The sequence below is a fragment of the Oncorhynchus tshawytscha genome, linkage group LG30, assembly GCF_018296145.1.
Source record: "Oncorhynchus tshawytscha isolate Ot180627B linkage group LG30, Otsh_v2.0, whole genome shotgun sequence".
NCBI lineage: Eukaryota > Metazoa > Chordata > Actinopteri > Salmoniformes > Salmonidae > Oncorhynchus > Oncorhynchus tshawytscha.
Window position 1 is genome coordinate 10,219,127 of NC_056458.1, and position 19,772 is coordinate 10,238,898.

The 19,772-nt window shown below is 44.5% G+C and overlaps 1 protein-coding gene across 11 annotated transcripts; it reads right to left on the reverse strand.

Moving 5' to 3' along the window:
• Positions 1–1,876: 1,876 nt before the first annotated feature.
• On the reverse strand, positions 1,877–19,612 carry LOC112231373 (GRB10-interacting GYF protein 1-like). Of its 11 annotated transcripts, none has more exons than XM_042309058.1 (25): positions 19,320–19,612; positions 17,318–17,404; positions 16,998–17,175; positions 16,712–16,776; positions 15,751–15,798; positions 15,499–15,628; positions 15,014–15,109; positions 14,685–14,802; positions 12,759–12,873; positions 12,401–12,612; positions 12,121–12,305; positions 11,915–12,020; positions 11,660–11,845; positions 11,350–11,498; positions 10,979–11,213; positions 9,064–9,230; positions 8,406–8,739; positions 7,824–7,897; positions 7,367–7,708; positions 6,871–7,046; positions 6,573–6,730; positions 6,243–6,412; positions 4,346–4,387; positions 4,096–4,204; positions 1,877–3,888 (listed from the first exon to the last, which is right to left on the reverse strand). In XM_042309058.1, exons 4-25 carry the CDS (start codon positions 16,744–16,746, stop codon positions 3,821–3,823), a joined length of 3,255 nt encoding a protein of 1,084 aa, XP_042164992.1. In that variant the 5' UTR covers positions 16,747–16,776; positions 16,998–17,175; positions 17,318–17,404; positions 19,320–19,612; the 3' UTR covers positions 1,877–3,820. The 11 variants fall into 11 exon arrangements, with proteins under 11 accessions (XP_042164992.1, XP_042165001.1, XP_042165000.1 ...); XM_042309067.1 differs by having other exon boundaries at positions 8,406–8,506; positions 8,642–8,739; positions 16,998–17,404; XM_042309066.1 differs by having other exon boundaries at positions 8,406–8,506; positions 8,642–8,739; positions 9,031–9,230; positions 16,998–17,404.
• Positions 19,613–19,772: the final 160 nt, after the last annotated feature.

A 19,772-nucleotide genomic window follows, 5' to 3' on the forward strand; every position in this document is an offset into this window, starting at 1 on the left:
TCTCAAATGCTGCTGTGGTAGAGTAGCAGAAGAGTCAAATCCCATAACATTTCCCCCAAAACGAATGAACCAATTCTGCATGACAGACATTGCTCTAATAGCTTTAACATTATATTTACATTTTTACAGCACTCACTTTAATCCCAATTACTGCAATTTTACTGCTCAGTTAGAAGGGCAAATGTTGTCCCAAAACAACCCAACGCCAGAAATCATTGGATACACTTCACCAGGTCAAGCATTACTTAGGGATGGTGGGGAAGGGGACATCACACATGGGCAATTTAATTCTGTACATTTAAGGCAAGTAAAACCAAAAAGTTTCAAATAACCAAACAAAAATGAGTAAAGAGGAATTAATCATTGACTATTTATATCCAGGAGTTGAAACTTGCCAACCAGTTGTGTGTGTGTGTGTGTGTGTGTGTGTGTGCATGAGCATAGTTGTATATGTTCAGTCATTTTGAGAGTCCATGTTCACAAGGTGTGTGTTAACTCCTGGTTGAGACCTTAGTCAGCTGGGTTCCATCTCACCCTCAGCCCAGGACTGGGACAAAGCTGGTTTCTGGGAGGCTCTCCTCTACCGTCTGCTCCCCTCTGAGACCATCCCATGTCCAGCTGTGATCCAGTCCAACAGGGTATGAGAGCACACAGGCCTCGGCCGCCAATACACCGCAGACAGTCGTCCAGCAGAGAGGCCGCTACATGGACAGAGCAATGAGGTGGTGGTGTCCATGAGGTATCCTGCAGAAACAACACTATTAAGAGGATGATTAAACACTAGAACCCTGATCATAATAGATTCATAAACTATTACATCCCAGAACCCCTGGGTATAGCATGAGGAACCGAGGGGCTGTCCAGACATACCTAGATGTCCAAACTCATTAAAATGGACACATATCCTGAAGAACCTATTAATTACCCAACTCTCCACTGAATACCTATCACGACAATTGGTACAGCAAACCTATTAAATAGGATCTCTAGTCAAATAATGTATGTAGTTCCCCCGTGTCGCAACCTGTCCTACGTGGGACTTCAGGTAGATAGTAACCTAGAAAGTCGACAAAAAGTACACCTGTAACAAAGAACGTACATTTTCCCCAGTGAGCCCCTTTCTAAAAACAGATGGTCACATCGTTAACTTGCCTTCTGTGAATCTCTGGTGGTCAGCGCAGCATCGTTCTGCAACACTGAAGAATCTGGTCTTCTGTGTCAAGGTCGTCCTCAATGTTGTCTTTTGTGGCGAATGCCGAGGGAAAGGCAATCCTTGAGGAATACTGTCCAGTAAGAGAGAGTAAATACGAGACGGGGCATACTCAGTCAACAAACGTGTCCATCTCCCAACACTCGGCTCTGTGATTTGATAAATGTTCAACTAGACCCAACAAAAGCACAAGATGAACAAGCTTCACGACTGACCGCACCCGTACCAATGAGTCCATTGTCCAGTAGTTTTGGATTTCAATGGATCCAATTGTAGGCCTGTGTTAAAAAAAAAAAAATGTTCTCCCCATTTTAGTAGTTTCTTTTCTAGAACATTCAATAATTCTCGTTAGAAGTCCATTTAACATCAGGAGGCCTCCAGTCACATGATCCCAGCATGCCAAACCCCATGAGACACGTAGCACAGCATTTTGTAAAAGGGGGGAAATCAGCTAGGGCAAGGACGCAGGAGGCCGGCCTGATGAACATGCCTGATGAGTCTCTGTTGGAGGTACAAGGAGAGAGAGCGAAAGGAGTCTGATTTTTGACTCCTCTCTGCCCAACTCAGGTTCTCTCCAACCCATGGCATCAAATGATAGCCACATATTACATTATCACAGCCCCCCAAAATAATATCCATTCTCCTTGATACATTTTTTTTTTTTGGGGGGCTTTTTCCCCATTAAAAATATAATCCAGACCGGTTAAAGCGAAGACCGTTTCAGTTTGCTGATGACGTACCGATCATTCCTCTGCCCACATCTTCAAAAACTCAATTGTCACAAGATTTAGGCAATGAGGAAAAGCAAGAGATCATTCATGAATAGTAACAACCCAGACATTCAAAGATAAAAGGAGACCAATTTCTCTTAAAAAAAAAAAAAAAAAAAAAAAAAACACAACTGCTACATTTCCCATGCTAGTTCCTCGTGTGTGTTGTATCGAGGACGACAACATGGCGGTGGACAGATGTCTTCATCTTATTAGGATGCGTTTCTCAGAGAGCAGTAAGAGAAGGCAGTGTTCAGCCATGTCCACCTTGGTTTCATTTACAGTTGCTCATCTTCTGGGATTCTAATACTTCTTCAGCACAACTCTACTCATTTGCTCCAAAAGATTTGTTTAAAGTCTGGCTTCATCTCAATGCGCTGTTGTACATTTCAGTTTTTTGGAATACATTCATTTCCACACCCAGATTTTTTTTTTTATAAGTACAAATAATTACCATAGAGGCAAAAAAAAATAAAACAACAATATAAAAATACAATAGTGTAGCAGCTTCAAAAGTGCTCCATATCAAGTCCAAATACTTTCACTTTGTTTAAAAACTGACATTCTATTCAAAAAGCAAAAAAAAGACAGGACTCTAGCTATCAATACTAGGGTTAACATACGCAGTGGCAATCGTCTGCAAAACTGCCTGGAAGCAGGAAAGCAAGACCTCAACACCGACATGTCGTTAAAGGCAATAGATCCCCTTGGAAAATGCAAGGGACTTCTCTGGTCTTACCAACTCTCATAACCACAAGGAAGAGAATGATTAAACAGAACTTTATGGTTCTTTAAACGAGAGAGAGTGACTTAACTGCAGTAAAATACACCTCGGAAATCTGCCTTGAATCATAAGATCTGTTTTCACAGTTGTATCAGCGAATCAGAGCCCATGGACCGTCGTGACTCACCATGGAGAATGAGGGCAGCAATGCACCAATGACAAAATGGCCAGTCGGGTAACTGGACACCAAAGACCTTCATGAAGTCATTTAGGGGATGAGGAGCTGGTGAAAGATTGGTTGAAAAGAGCCCTCTCCACTCTCGCTTAGAGATTCCATGTACAAAATATACACATTCATTGGCTACCAATCACTCATATACATCTGACATGGGCACACATTGCATACATTCTTGAAAGTAAAAATGTTTCATGGAACAAAGTAAAAACATGGCCTTTTTATGCATCTCTGTAAGCAATAAAAATTGTGCAGGCTTTAAGTCGACCACAAAACCCACCAGCATTCAAAGAAACGTTTTCTTCCACTACTTATCTACAACTAGTTTTGTTTATCTAAGTGCAAACCTTCAAGTTTTTTTCTTAATAAAATGCAATTTGTTATAGCTTTACATTTTATATAAAAACTTAGAGAAAAAAAAAAAAGTATATACTTTCCAAAAGAAATCCTCATCACCCGACATTATTATTGGAGATGTAACCTCCAGTTCCTTACTTAGGTATGTTTGCACACACACATCCACGTGTGTATTCATATTGTAGACACAATATGCACATTTTGCATTCTAAAAACAAGAAAACAAACTGGCAAAACTTAATTTCAAATATTGAAACCCTGTGATAAAGTGCATTAGTTTAGTTTAAGGTGCTTAACTGTAAGAAGTGCAGGAGGGTACTCCTCTGCACCCCCCCCCCACCCCACACACACAGAGATGAGAGAGAAAACACTACTTTTCCAAGTCCTCATCTATGAGGGGGCAAAGTAGCTCAGCAGTGCACATTCGTCATTGTCTGTGTGGGTGTAGGTGAGTGTTTGTGTGTGTCAGTGTGTGTTTTAATCCAGGTGTAAGGCCTCAGGTGGATTCAGGTAGATGCTGTGGATCAATAATCCTCCACTGTTTCCATCTCACCCAGGTTCATCCTGTCCCCAGCGCTCAGGAATGAATATCCTGCAGGACAAAACACCACAGTTCATCTCTATATCCACAACTAATATGGAATCTACTACTTTTCAGTTGGAAAGTTACCCTCTCCCAGGTTACCGGTATACACATACACAAAACTTCAACTCCATGTAGAGTTTACTTTTTACTGTGCTGAGACATTTAATAAATGTACTGTGGGTATTATTATTATTATTGACAGTGTCTGAATACCTAAGATGCTAGGGTCAGAGTGAAGCATCATGGTCTGTTTCTTCTTCATCTTTGCAGCCTGACTATCATACATTCCTCCCTTTCCCATCTGGGCTGCCTGGAACATGGACTACATAGGGAGAGGACATAACAGGGGTTTTGCTCAATCAAATAAGTGGTGTAGAGCATGAGAAGAGTATAGATGTGATTACAACAAGAAAACAAATGCATGTTGATGACCAATTGGTAATGAACTGAGGACAGAGCCTACCTGGATAGGAAAGTTGGACAGCCCTGAAACTTCCTTTGATAGCTGGTGAGGGAAAGGGATGGTGGTTACTGATAAGCTCTTCTACACATACACAACCACAGAACAAAATAGAAATGCAACAATTTACACTTCATATAAGGAAATCAAGTCAATTGAAATGAATTAGGCCATAATCTATGGATTTCACATGAATGGGAATAAACATATGCATCTGACCAACAGATAAAATATATATATCTAAGGTGTCTGGTGTGACCACCATTTGCCTCATGCAGCACAACATCTCCTTCGCATAGTTGATCAGGCTGTTGATTGTGGCCTGTGGACCGTTGTCCCATTCCTCAATGACTGTGCAAAGTTGCTGGATATTGTCAGGAACTGGAACACGCCGATGTACACGGCGATCCAGAGCATCCCAAACATGCTCAACGGGTGACAAGTCTGGTGAGTATATGAAGGCCATGAAAGAATTGGGACATTTTCAGCTTCCAGGAATTGTGTTTAAATCCTTGCGACATTGGGCAGTGGATTATGATGCTGAAACATGAGGTGATCGCGGCGGATGAATGGGCCTCAGGATCTCGTCACGGTATCTCTGCATTCAAATTTACATTTATAAAATGCAATCGTTTTCGTTGTCCATAGCTTATGCCGGCACATACCATAACCCCACCATGGGGCACTGCATTTACAATGTTGACATCAGCAAACTGCTCGCCCACTCGACGCCATCTGCCCGGTACAGTTGAAACCGGGATTCATCCGTGAAGAACACACTTCTCCAGCATGCCAGTGGTCATTGTAGGTGAGTATTTGTCCTCTGAAGCCAGTTGCAACACCAAACTGCAGTCAGGTCAAGACACTGGTGAGGACGACGAGCACACAGATGAGATTCCTTGAGATGGTTTCTGACAGTTTGTGCAGAAATTCTTTGCATGCGCAAACCCCCAGTTTCATCAGCTGTGTGGCTGGTCTCAGATGATCCTGCAGGTGATGAATCCGGATGTGGCGGTCCTGGGCTGGCATGGTTACACATGGTCTGTGGTTGGGAGGCCAGTTGGACATACTGCCAAAGGTTGCTTATGGTAGAGAAATTAACATTACATTCTCTGGGCACAGCTCTGGTGGACATTCCTGCAGTCAGCATGCCAATTGCACGCTCCCTCAACTTGAGACATCTGTGGCAAAACTGCACATTTTAGAGTGGCCTATTGTCCCCTGCACAAGGTGCACCTGTGTACTGATCATACTGTTTAATCAACTTCTTGATATGCCACACCTGTCAGGTAGGTGGATTATCTTGGCAAAGGCAAAATGCTTACTAACAGGGATGTAAACATTTGTTCACAACATTTGAGAGACACAAGCTTATTGTGATTTTATTTCATCTCATAAAACATGGGACCAACACTTTACATGTTGCGTTTTATATTTGTGTTCAGTATAACTAGGAATAAAGTGACAGATAGTAAACAGTAGCAGCAGTATATGTGATGAGTCAAAAAAGGTTGTTCGAAAAGGGGTCAATGCAGTTGTATGGCTTGGGGGTAGATGCTGTTTTAGGGTCCTGTTGGTTTCAGACTTGGTGCATCTCTACCGCTTGTCGTGCGATCGCAAAGAGAACAGCCTATGATGACCTCTATACCAGTGGGTCTGGATGGCATGGAGCTCAGCTACAGTGATGTACTGGGTAGCACCTACCCTCTGTAGCACCTTGCCAAGTTGTCATACCAAGTGCAGATGCAGCCAGTCAAAATGCTCTCAATGGTGCAGCTGCAGAACTTTGAGGATCTGCGAGCCCATGCCAGGTCTTTTCAGCCTCGTGTTACTTGAGAACCAATGTTGGACTTTCAAATCAACACTTTATATTTTTGTTCAGAATACATACAACACACACCTGTTGTTGCTGCTGTTGTCTCTGGTGGTTGGCTTTCTGTTTGGCTCGGCGCTCCAGGAACTGCTTGGCGAACTCTTTGGCTTCCATGGTGTCGCCCAGGTAGGAGCGGATAAAGTCATGGACCTCGTAGGGAGACTCCACCTCCTTCAGGTAGGCCACGATGGTTGCCACTGCTCAGAGGACGACAACAGACATTTACACTTAACCCCAGGGGGAAAGAGAAAGGCCAAGTGCTGGAGTCAGGCAACTAAGGAGATGTTTGTATAGGTGTGAAGGTCAGTGAAGACATTTGACAGATCCAGTGATGTAGGAAAGGAGTGCGTTCGTTACCATCCAGTGAGGAGGAGGAGTTGTTAGCGGAGGTGTTGAGTGCGTGCAGCATCTGTTCACACCAGGTGGTGAAGCCATCCTGGGGCTTCATGCCCTGCAGCAGTTTCAGCAGCTTGTCCTCCTCCTCTGTACGCTTCTTCCTCAGCATGTACTGCTCACTGCAGGGGGACACGGAAGCAACCATTACGCACATACAGAAACGCAGGCCTTCGAACAGTTTACATGCACACAAAATGCTAACGCGAGGCTTTGAACAGACGCATGCACACAGCGTGAGCGCGCACACAGGGAGGAGTACCTGAGAGATGGGCTGCTGCGGCTGTTCTTCATGCCCATATTGCGGAGGCTGTTTTGGTTCTTCACAGCCTCCTCCCAGACACCCATCCCTCCAGAGCTGCCTTTGGGCTCCATGCCCCCACCAGACCACATGCCCACAGATCCCTCACCCCACTGGCCCATAGACAAGCCTCCATGCTGGGGTAGAGAGAACAGAGGAACATCTGTCAGTGTTCACACTGCAGAGAGCACCACAATAATTATGACTGAATGATCACAGTGAATTATTGTTACGTTTGTTTGTGTCAATTAATCCCATAAGGGATGGGTTTGCCAACGGGCGATTTGACATGGAAATAAAATGTAATTTATTCATATGGGCATTGTAATAAATATCCTCAGATTACACATTTCTTCTCAGGAAACTACTAGTGTGTCAATTAATCCCTGCTTTGAAATGGAATAGATTTGACAGGACAGCCCGTGTAAAGGTTTTGGGGTTGTGTGCGTCTCCTCACCCTGTCTCTCTGATGCTGGGCCCTCTGGTGCTGGGCCTGCTGTTTGAGCAGCCTTTCGGTCTCCAGCTCCAGCAGGCCGAGGCTCTTGCCTTGTTTGGAGAGGGCTGAGGCCTGGGAGCCGCTCCACCCTGACCCAGAGACACACCCTGGTGCCCCGGGCTGGGCCTGCTGTAGCAGCTTCATGATCAGCTCCTGCTGCTGCCGACACTGCTGCTTACGCCTGTACAGCTCCTCCTCATCACGCCTCTTCTGTTCCTCCTGCTGCCTCCTCTTCTCGACCTGCCGCTTGCGCTCCTCCTCCTCTCGCTTGGCCCTGAGTTCAGCCTCACGCCGGTCCTGGAGCTGCGGTACAGCAGATGAACACACAGAGCGAGAGAGAGAGCGAGCGAGAAAGAGTCAGACAGAGAGAGACAGGGAGACCGAGAGAGACCGAGAGAGAATGAAACCAAGATGGTACCTTCTGTAGCTGCTCCAGAGATGGCACCTGAGTGGAATGACTCATGGTTAAGTCCCATAGGTTGGCCTCACCACCTAGAAAGGGCCACAAACGCATTACTGCCATACAATGACAATATGTACAAGGACATGTGCGTGAATAAATATATTTATAGCTGGGGTGCATCAGTGTGGGGGGATATGAAATATTGAGTGCGTTGAGCAGAATATTCTCTTCAAAACTGGTTGAATGGCTATTTTTTTTTACCATGTAGGCACCTGCCAATTACTACAAGTAGGATAAACTACACCTGCTGAGAAATACTTGCCTCCAACAAAATTAATTACAATTTAGCATTTTACCCAGGCCACTTTAATTAAGTTCAAAATCGTCACGTGAGATTCGATTTTTGTTTTTGTCCTGTGCATTTGTAAATCAAATATGCTTGAACACAAAAAAAAGTTTAATTCAAACTTATTCTAGAGGAAAAAGCAAATCATGTGTGGGTTCCAATATATATATATTCGACCACATCTGCATAAAGTGTGCTTATATAAAGGTGTATGTGAAGCAGGGAAGATGCATCGTGTTCCTCTTCAGTACCTGACTGCTGGGAGGCCGAGGTATGCATGTCCCACATGGACCCATTATCAGGTACTGACATGGACCTGTTCATCGAGGGCATCATGCTAGAATCTCCACTCCTGCAAATAGAGACATTAGTACACTCACATACATTGTGTGTGTGTGTGTGTGTGTGTGTGTGTGTGTGTGTGTGTGTGTGTGTGTGTGTGTGTGTGTGTGTGTGTGTGTGTGTGTGTGTGTGTGTGTGCGCGTACCTGTTCATGTGCTGGAACCTCATTTGTAGTTGCTGGTATAGAGCTGCAGTGGCTGCCTGCTCCAAATGTTTCTTAAGCAGCTCCTGGTCCATATTGCCCTAGATAATAACATGACCTACAGGGTTACCATACTGACCGTACCACAGTTCCAGACAACACTCAAGCACACCACTATGCTACTGATTATCTGCTCTGATAGACATGTTAGAGCTACAGGAGAGCTCTTCAGTAGATTTTGCCTCGACCACTGAGGTACACTGCTATAAATTCCTTGCAGAAAATAAGTTTACCACAGCCAAGTATCTGTGCCTTTGCAGTACTTGGATTAGCCAACCAACCAGTGAACAGAAACAAGAAACACCCAGACAGACATGTGCTCGTTGACTCACAGAGGACCCCCGAGATGGTGGGGGCTGTCTCACCAGGAGGGGCGGGGGGGAGGGGCCGGGGGAGAAGGGCACGCGGCCCCACATTTTGATGACGTCACCCAGGGGTTGGAAGCCCTCATCACAACCCCTCTTTACCAGCAGGGTCATGGTGAAGTAGCCGGCCTGGAACCACTCACACATCTCCACCGTGGAGAAAGGACCTGGACCGGGGGAGGGAAGACATGGTTATGACAAAACAAGATGACAATGTGATAAAGTATCTGTAAGATATTATAAGCAACAAGTAGTGATACGTAAAAAAATGTTTTTTTTAAATCTCTGAACGTGTGCGCGCGCACATATACAGTAGGGCAAAAAAGTATTTAGTCAGCCACCAGTTGTGCAAGTTCTCCCACTTAAAAAGATGAGGCCTGTAATTTTCATCATAGTTGCACTTCAACTATGACAGACAAAATGAGAAAAAATGTCCAGAAAAATCACATTGTAGGATTTTTAATGAATTTATTTGCAAATTATGATGGAAAATAAGTATTTGGTCACCTACAAACAAGCAAGATTTCTGGCTCTCACAGACCTGTAACAACTTCTTCAAGAGGCTCCTCTGTCCTCCACTCGTTACCTGTATTAATGGCACCTGTTTGAACTTGTTATCAGTATAAAAGACCTGTCCACAACCTCAAACAGTGACACTCCAAACTCCACTATGGCCAAGACCAAAGAGCTGTCAAAGGACACCAGAAACAAAATTGTAGACCTGCACCAGGCTGGGAAGACTGAATCTGCAATAGGTAAGCAGCTTGGTTTGAAGAAATCAACTGTGGGAGCAATTATTAGGAAATGGAAGACATACAAGACCACTGATAATCTCCCTCGATCTGGGGCTCCACGCAAGATCTCACCCCGTGGGGTCAAAATGATCACAAGAACGGTGAGCAAAAATCCCAGAACCACACGGGGGGACCTAGTGAATGACCTGCAGAGAGCTGGGACCAAAGTAACAAAGCCTACCATCAGTAACACACTACAACGCCACGGACTCAAATCCTGCAGTGCCAGACGTGTCCCCCTGCTTAAGCCAGTATATGTCCAGGCCCGTCTGAAGTTTGCTAGAGAGCATTTGGATGATCCAGAAGAAGATTGGGAGAATGTCATATGGTCAGATGAAACCAAAATATAACTTTTTGGTAAAAACTCGTCGTGTTTGGAGGAAAAAGAATGCTGAGTTGCATCCAAAAAACACCATACCTACTGTGAAGCATGGGGGTGGAAACATCATGCTTTGGTGCTGTTTTTCTGCAAAGGGACCAGGACAACTGATCCGCGTAAAGGAAAGAATGAATGGGGCCATGTATCGTGAGATTTTGAGTGAAAACCTCCTTCCATCAGCAAGGGCATTGAAGATGAAACGTGGCTGGGTCTTTCAGCATGACAATAATCCCAAATATACCGCCTGGGCAACGAAGGAGTGGCTTCGTAAGAAGCATTTCAAGGTCCTGGAGTGGCCTAGCCAGTCTCCAGATCTCAACCCCATAGAAAATCTTTGGAGGGAAATGAAAGTCTGTTGCCCAGCAACAGCCCCAAAACATCACTGCTCTAGAGGAGATCTGCATGGAGGAATGGGCCAAAATACCAGCAAGTGTGTGAAAATCTTGTGAGGACTTACAGAAAACGTGACTTCTCATTGCCAACAAAGGGTATATAACAAAGTATTGAGATAAACTTTTGTTATTGACCAAATACTTATTTTCCTCCATAATTTGCAAATAAATTCATTAAAAATCTACAATGTGATTTGCTGGATTTTTTCTCTCATTTTGTCTGTCATAGTTGAAGTGTACCTATGATGAAAATTACAGGCCTCTCATATTTTTAAGTGGGAAAACTTGCACAATTGGTGGCTGACTAAATACTTTTTTGCCCCACTGTATATCTAAAAATGTATGTCTACCTTGGACCTCTCCCTGGGGATCCTTGTAGAACCACTTCATGGCTGCCTCGTGGGAGAGGGGCAGGGCACAGTCCCTATGGGTCGAGTGTGTGTGTCCAGCGGCGTGCGTGTGAGAGTGTGGGGCTGGGTGTGTGTGAGAGTGAGAGGTGATTGTGTGGCTCTCCTGTAGTGCTTGAGTGAAACACTCCTCCTCAAGGGAGGTGTCCTGCAGTGAGGCCACCATCTTTTCAGCCTCCTACAAGGGAATAAATAAATATGAACATTTACGTCACACACATTCCCCCAGTATACAAGCGTAATCATATGCCTGATAATAGATCCGGTATTGAACGTCCAATCAAATTTATAAGGTACTGCAACCCGCCTCGTACCTGTTGCAGGTGCTTCATGCCCTCGTCCTCCTCTGCTTCTCCCCCTGTTGAGGGGAGGAGAGATCCGGAGGGAGGAGGCATCAGGCTAGAAGTGGTGGTGGAGGGGGGGTCTGGGCTGAGCTTGGCACCACTCCCTGGAAGTGGGCAGCCTATGAGACCAGAGAGAACAGGGGTAGAGAGGATGAGACATGTACTACTGTAATAGGGCCACGACTGATCATACAGGTGAAACATCTTCTGGAGCAGATACCAACTGATGCACACACAACACAGTGAAGATGCTTCACAACATCAGTAAATCAATATTTACCTTCAGCGGGCACATAGTTCGTTTTGGTGGGATGGGAGATGGGTGCCTGTGTGGTGCAGGGGGCAAGAAGAGGGTCTGAGGGTGGAGAGCCAGAGATGGCAGGAGGAGAAGGAGTCTTGTACTCATCTTCTCCCTCACCTGCTGCTTCACATTCATCTAGATGAAAGGAGTAGAAGGACAAGAGGTCTTCTATAAATGCATAAAATATCTTCTGTTAATTGCTATACTAAAGCCAGGGAAAGCATCCAGTCTAACCTCTGTCAGCGTTGTTGTCCTTGCCTCCCTGATCATTCTCCTCCTCTTCCTCCAGAGCTTCAAACTCCAGATCCTCTTCAGTGATGGTGTCCTTACAGTCTTTCTGCTAAGACAAGCACGAGGCTCAGAATAGACGTACAAATAACATGCAAATACACACACGGACAAACACAGACAGATATGACAGCAGGCCAACAGACACGCACCTTGATGCACATGAAGGCCCCAGAGGAGTCAAAGGTTCCCATCTCTCCATCCTCCTCGTCGGTGCACCACTCAGGAAGGCCGTCCCTGTCGGATTCCCTGCGGGGGCCCTCGCCATCACGGAATTCAAACTCAAACTTCCTCCGGCCGCCACGATCACGCCAGCCTGCAGAACGAGGACCTCCATCTGTGTTGTTGAGGGAGTCTCCATCAGACATCGTGAAACATGCACAAATGCATTCTGGATAGAGGGTGTATGAGGGGTTATATGCGTGTATGTACCATCCCGGCGGGATCCTGCAACTCTCCAAGCTGGCTGCTCTCCTCCTGCTGCTGCTGCTGCTGCTGCCTCTTCCTCCTCCTCTCGGAGGGTACGCCAGTTGTCGCTGTCAGCACGCCAGGAGTCCTTCCTGCCCGGAGGCCCCGTCTCTTCGAACCCTGGACGCACTACTTCAGCACACCTGATTGGCTTCTCAAACCTTGGCCTCTCAGCTCTGACAGAAGGAAAGACCAGTTAACGGGATAGTTTAACACCTTAAGTGTAGAACATGGAAAACTAAACATTCACAATAGCCATCAATATGATTGAATGATAACCATCTGGGGGTGAGGGCAGTGTAGTTTAGGACGATGAGCCTACCGGTCATCCCAGCTTTGGCTGCGGAGCATTTCCCGGCCACGACCGAAGCCCACCTCTCCTTCATCAGGACCTCCAGGAACTCTTTGGTAGAACGCACCTTCACCTCTCCCTCTCCCTACCCAAACACATAAATACATTCTAGGGCACATTCAGCAGGAGAATACATAGCCAGCAGATCTGACCTGCTTGCTTACAGCTCCACTAGGGTCGGACAGGTTCCTGTGTAGATAAAGAAACCGCAGAGCCGGCGTGAAATATGGCGCAGAAAACGTATCTCAATCCAAGAATGAGAAATGCGCTGTACTCCAAGTTGCCTATTATCCCAACTGTTACACTGAGGAGATTGAACTGCTAGTTAATCCGCCCTTTTCATACTCATGCTAGTTAGCAATAGCCACAGCAGCCATTATGAAATGCCATGTCGCATTGAACAACAAAGGAGATGATTGGCTGACACTGTCTTTTCCAAAATGACTGCTGTGGCTTCTGCTACCAAGCATTAGAACGAAAAGGGCAATTTTCCAAATAAACAAGCAGTCGTTCAATGTCGGTGTAAGAGATTCGTACCCCCTTTTTCAATTTTTGCCTAAAATGACATACCCAAATCTAACTGCCTGTAGCAAGGACATGCATGTATGTTCAAGGCCATCAGACTGTTTAAACAGCCACCACTAACATTGAGTGGCTGCTGCCAACATACTGACTCAACTCCAGCTCACTTTAATAATGGAAATGGATGTAAAAAATGTATCACTAGCCACTTTAAACAATGCCACTTAATATGTTTACAGACCCTACATTACTCATCTCATATGTATATACTGTACTCTGAATCATCTCCTGCATCTTGCCATCTTTATGTAGTACACGTTTCACTAGCCACCAAACTATGCAACTTATGTTTACATATCCTACATTATTCATCTCATATGTATATACTGTACTCTATACCATCTAGAGCATCTCGCCTATGCTGTTCTGTACCATCACTCATTCATATATCTTTATGTACATATTCTTTATCCCTTTACACTTGTGTGTATAAGGTAGCAGTTGTGGAATTGTTAGTTAGATTACGCGTTGGTTATTACTGCATTGTCGGAACTAGAAGCACAAGTATTTTGCTACACTCGCATTAACATCTGCTAACCATGTGTATGTGACAAATAAAATTGGATTTGATTTCTTGATACCATTTGAAAGGAAACACTGAAGTTTGTGGCAATGTGAAATTAATGTAGGAGAATATAACAGATCTGGTCAAATATATTACAAAACAAAAAACATGCGTATGTTTTTGTTTTTTTAATCATTGAAATGCAAGAGGTGTAATTTAGATTTTGGCCTGCAGACAGCAGTGTGTGTGCAAAGTGTCAGACTAATCCAGATTACATTACTACACGATACTTTGTACCAAGTCTGCCAGGAATTTTCCCCAAATGTGCCGAATTGGTCAATTTATACATTTGCAAGTACATAAGTATAGAGAACATACAAAAACGCTATGGTAATAAAACATTTAAGCTTACACACTCCGAGGAATGTCATACATGATGGATCATTAGCTTATACACATCTAGATGGCCGGGTGGGTGGATCTGGAGCCAGAGACGGCCGTGGGGTCAAACTGTAGACCCCAGTTCCTACATTTAAACATAGTTTTAGTTAGTAACAACCGTCACAGTTTAGGGACACCAGTCCCGTAGAGGTTAATGGGACAATTCAGAGTACAATGCATTTCTCATCCCTGGATCCAGGTGCGTTTTCCGAGCCATATCTCGCACCGGCGCCACAGTGTTTAATTCTACACAAGAAGCCTGTCCGACCCTAGTGCAGCTGTAAGTGAGCAGGTCTGATCTGCTGGTTAGTGAATACATTTCTATATGTAGAGTTGCACCGTCCTGATCACTCCAGGTGGTGACTGACCTCTACCTCCTCTGATGCATCCTCCACGGCCCCTAGACACGCCTACAGGGGCAGCCCCGCCTCCCTTTCCCATCAGCCTCAGCACAGCCACACTGTTCACAGACATGGAGAAGTTTCTCTGCAGGACAAAAGGCAGGAGGGTCGATGACGTTAACGCTGAATGACGTTTTGTCAACCTACAGTGAAGCAGGATCTGATCAGCATATTGTGGGTAAAAGTAGCATCTAAAAGCTGAGATTTGAGAGAGTTGATCCTGGCCAAATGCTTCAGTGCATCAAAGCGGTGAACCTCTGACTCACTAACAGCTCCTATATCTCCTGCAGTCTCACCTGCTCCTCCTCAGTTAGAGGCTCCAGGGCCAAAGGCTGCACAGGCTCATCCTGCATGATAGCAGCAAACTCCTTATCCTGCATGTCCTCTGGGGGCTGACAACACAGTTTGCTTTACTTCATACGAGGGCTGGGACGATACCAGATTCGTGACACTCGTTAGTATTGTGGCAAGGAAACAAAACACGAAGCGGACTTAACTTCAAGAAAACAGCCCTATTGTGGGAAACAGACGTGGTCATCCAGAGGCACATTTTCCAAGTTTAAAGCACAATATTTTGCATAGAGCAAGTTTTTAAAGACCAAAGAGTTGTCTGCTTCGTGTTGTCCTTTTTGCAATGGAAAAAAATATTGGAATACTGGCATCGTCGCAGCACTACTTCATGTCCATTAGTCCTAGCCAGCCAGCAATCTTTAATATAAACACCTGTATTGGAATCTTCATGATAAAAGAGTGAATCACACATTACTGTAGATAAGCTCACCTTGTTATCTTTTATATAAAGTGCTAGCATCTCCTCGCGGCCATAGCGGTAATCAGCCAGCTTGGACTTTGGCATGGCTGGAGAAGGAGGGGGGGACGTCACACTCCCCCCTCTGGATAGTGCACGGAGCCTGGGGACAAGAAATCACCATAAGTACAATCCATGCATCAATAACACTTCAAATGCAATCATTATTACTGACATAATAGTACTGGGCCATGTGTATGAGCATATCCATTTATTTATCTTCACCTCAAGTTTAGGTTGGATATGCATCGCCCATTATCTTCCCCTAGACAACTAAGGGCAACAAGCAGGAGCAAAATGAAAATACAGTACACAATACACCACGGGTGAGGATTAGCTTTTAGTACAATCTGGATATGTCGAGTTGGCAACATAGCAAGAATTTATGTTTGTGGTGTTCTATTGAATGATTGGAGCGATGAGAAGTCCAAGTTGCAAAAACATCCCGAGTGAGGCATTTCTCAAGGTGAACTGGAGGCATCCTATTATTTTAGTTCGATATATACAAGTTGAAAACAAAATGGATTTCTCTTTTCTTTACATTCTAAAATTTTAAATGACAGGTCATGCACTCACTCTGAAAACAAGACAATGGGGAAGGAGAAAATGGGGAAGGAAAAAAATGCAGTGTGTTCGCTGGTGTTGAGAAGGAGTAAATGAGGAAGAAAGGAGGGAGGAGAAAAGTGAAAGACGGGGAGTAACGGGTAGGGCAGACGTGAAAGACAGGGAGGACAGACGTGAAAGAAGCGGAGTAACGGGGAGGACAGATGTGAAAGACGGGGAGTAACGGGGAGGAGACGTGAAGGACGGGAGGGGAGGAGACGTGAAGGACGGGGAGTAACGGGAGGAGACGTGAAGGACGGGGAGTAACGGGGAGGAGAGACGTGAAGGACGGGGAGTAACGGGAGGAGACGTGAAGGACGGGGAGGAGACGTGAAGGACGGGGAGTAACGGGGAGGAGACGTGAAGGACGGGGAGTAACAGGGAGGAGACGTGAAGGACGGGGAGTAACAGGGAGGAGAGATGTGAAAGACAGGGAGTAAGGGGGGGCCTAAAATAGTGAAGATGCGCTTTAATTTACTGACATAAGATCAAGTCAATGAAAAACAAGAGTTATTTATGGGCTAGGAAGGTAAGCAGGGAGGAAAAAAGAATGACTACGTTAGAGAAGGAAGAGATGCGTCACCATTCTGGGCCGAAGTTAAGTGTTTCAGCAGTCATACTCCTCTCTTCAACTGGAGCTCAAGGCTTCTGTTGGCACAACATGGGTGTCAGTCAGACCATATCATGACACTGAGCCACATCATAGTCATACAATCAACTGTCCACTTCAGGAGTAATAAAATACTATATATCTTGTACTACAAAGTTCAAAGATTTGTCCCAAATAACACACATCCCCAACATCCACATCAATGACAACGTTCTCACAATGTGTCTGGGCAATTTTACAGAGTGAGTAGCGCTCTAACCTTGTCCAGAGGACTGGACCAGTTTTGTCCAGATTCGATGAGGGAGTTAAAGGCTACTTGGTTCTTCAGTGTGCAGTGGTTTAGAGTGGGATTGTTCAGACCACACAAATCTGATATGCTGAGCAAATAGCTGCCAGGCTCAGGGAAAGGAGTTGGGTGAGGTGACCAAACGTGACAGCTATCAAAAATAAACAAACTAAATTTTCATGGACAAACAGCACCGGTAATTACATCAACATTGAAGTTGATCATAATAATGACTATGAAGCAATATTGTGAAGAACAGCGGCTGCACAGGGAGAGACAAGTGTCATCTTCACCGGCATGTATTATTCCTTCCACTTCTCACTGTCCTACTGCTTGATTATCTCCTCAGGGTCTATTAACCCTCCCTTTCCTCCAAACACCTGGGGAAACAACAGAGAGCGAGCGAAAGAGAGAACAAGATATTCAATTCAGTGTTCACAAATGGCAAATTGAGTGTTCAGCATCCAAAGAATACTGACCAAATCTGCAGAAAGGTAGAGAGGATTATTATAACTGAGAAGGGTTTTCACTTTAGTCACATACATTTCATTGACCATTCGTACAATGTGACCACAAATGTGCAGTACATTTCTCCTTGCTTAGATAAAGGCTAGCAACTACGCAGTTAGTTGTGACCTGCGCCCCATAAAAAGACATACCGTAGAGCCTACACAGGTTTCACCCATGTAGCTTGATGTTGACACCACAGCCAGCGGCTCCATGTGTAGCAATGTAAAGTGTGAGATAACTAATCAATGTTAAATGTAATGTAAATTATGGAATTAAGACAGCTAAATGAGAATGAGTAGGCTACAACCAGTAACCAACAAGTGTTTAATCTCAATGGAGTTGTTGTCGATAAGGACGGGGAGTTCAGCAAAATATCCTCAACTAGCTAACACCTGGCTATTTAAAGCATTTTTATTTAGATTTGATACATTAAAGACAGGCACTGCCAGGTGGGATGATAGACAAACTTGAAAATGTCATAGGTTGTCTAACTAGCTCGAGTCAGTGGCTACTTTTCCTCTCTCCCATGCACACACCACAGGCAGGTCCCTGCCAATTCCCGCTGCTGGGTAGGTATAATTTGTGTTACCTTCCAATAGGAATCTGTTCCAAAAACTTTGTAAATAACAAGGATGCCAACAAACAATGCATACAAAGTAGCATGATCAATTCACCTAGCTAACTATCTGTCGAATAGGCATCAACTCACCACGTAGTTTATTCTTAAGTAATGACAGACATTTTCGGAATAAATGTGGTGAGTGAAAAACTAAACAAAATTGCCCACTCCCTACCTGGCATCATATTCTGCCGCTATACAACTTTGTATGCGTTTGTTGGCAACAGTGTTATTTACAAAGATTTTGGAACAGACTCCTGTTGAAGCGTTCCACTAATTATACCCCCCCTGCTATGCAACAAACAAGTTTAAACAGAGTTGATTTTATTTTATTATCGTGTGTTTTCGACTAAGCAATTTCCTGATATTATTTGAATAGGGAAATTACTTCAAATGCGCATCCCATACTACGCGATGCTCAATGGAGTTGAGTGGCGAGGCGATGAGTTTTGGCTGAGTGAAGCCTACCTCCTACTACTATCAAGTTGATACGTGTAAAAACAAAAATCCATTCTTTCATGTGTACCTATATTTGTTTAACTTTTTTCTTCGGATGCTGCAATCTATAGTTAGATTTTTTTAAATGAGCATTTTAGACAAACTCCGGCAAGGGAGCCATTGTTAACGCCAAAGGATCAGCCCCGTCATTGCACCGTGCAATTTGACACAGGTCACAGAATTAAGTTATCAAAAACGACAGATTGCAGAACCGAAAGAAAACAGGACGAACATAGGTAGAATTGCCATTTTTGCAAAGAAGGACTGATACCGAGTCGATGTAGTCGTCTCACCACTCAACTCCACTGAGTATCGTGATTGCGGCCCGCAAGTCAGGGCGTTCCTGCACGTGGGGGTTCTTGAACCCCTTTTTATACGTTTATTGGCCTATTTTAAGCACTCCGCCCACACGTCTCGCCCAGGCTACATCTCAACTTTAGCCCGCGGCTTTGGCCTGTACCTTTTCCTAGCTAACGTTAGTAAACAAGCTAACGAATGCCTCACTAGCTAACATTGCTGCACAGTGTGCGGACAATGTCAACTATCTTGACACAATCCAGCATGAAGAAAAATAAGAACGTTAGATTATTCCAAGCAGTAAACATTGCAATATATTCCACAGCAAAAGAACACGTTTCGTACATAATTGTTCCAAATTCGACACTCACCTTTCGTTGAAAGCTGGTCGCACTAGCTAGCCAGCCAAGTAGCCAGCTAGCCAGCTACAACCTAGCTAGCTAGTAGCTGCAAATTTTACGAAATTGAAATGTAGCTAGTTAAATCCAGTTAACATATACGTGTATTTCGCAACGATCTGTATATCTTAATGTTACTTCCTTTCAACTATTTGTTGAACGTTTGATTAATTAGCTATACTTTCCTCTGACCAACATTCGCTGCGAATATTTTCACAACTCGCTTTCTCTTCTTGTTTGTGTTTTAGAAAAATGGCCGCACTCTTTGCTTCATTTGACAGCTGTGTTTTTTCTTTTGTCAAGAATTCGCGCGATGGACAAACTAGTTATTGGTGGATTACCGCCACCTCTCGGGCTGGAGTGGGATAAACATGCCTCTCTCAATTCAGTTCAAATGGCTTTATTGGCATGGGAAACATATGTTTA

Excerpts from the sequence above, each read along its gene's own strand:
- LOC112231373 (XM_042309058.1), bottom strand. The coding sequence starts at position 16,746 with ATGACTGCTGAAACACTTAACTTCGGCCCAGAATG. Across the intron at positions 11,499-11,659 it reads GAACTATGTGCCCGCTGAAG|GCTGCCCACTTCCAGGGAGT; the intron begins GTAAATATTGAT and ends CTGGTCTCATAG. Across the intron at positions 6,731-6,870 it reads CGCAGCAGCCCATCTCTCAG|TGAGCAGTACATGCTGAGGA; the intron begins GTACTCCTCCCT and ends GTCCCCCTGCAG.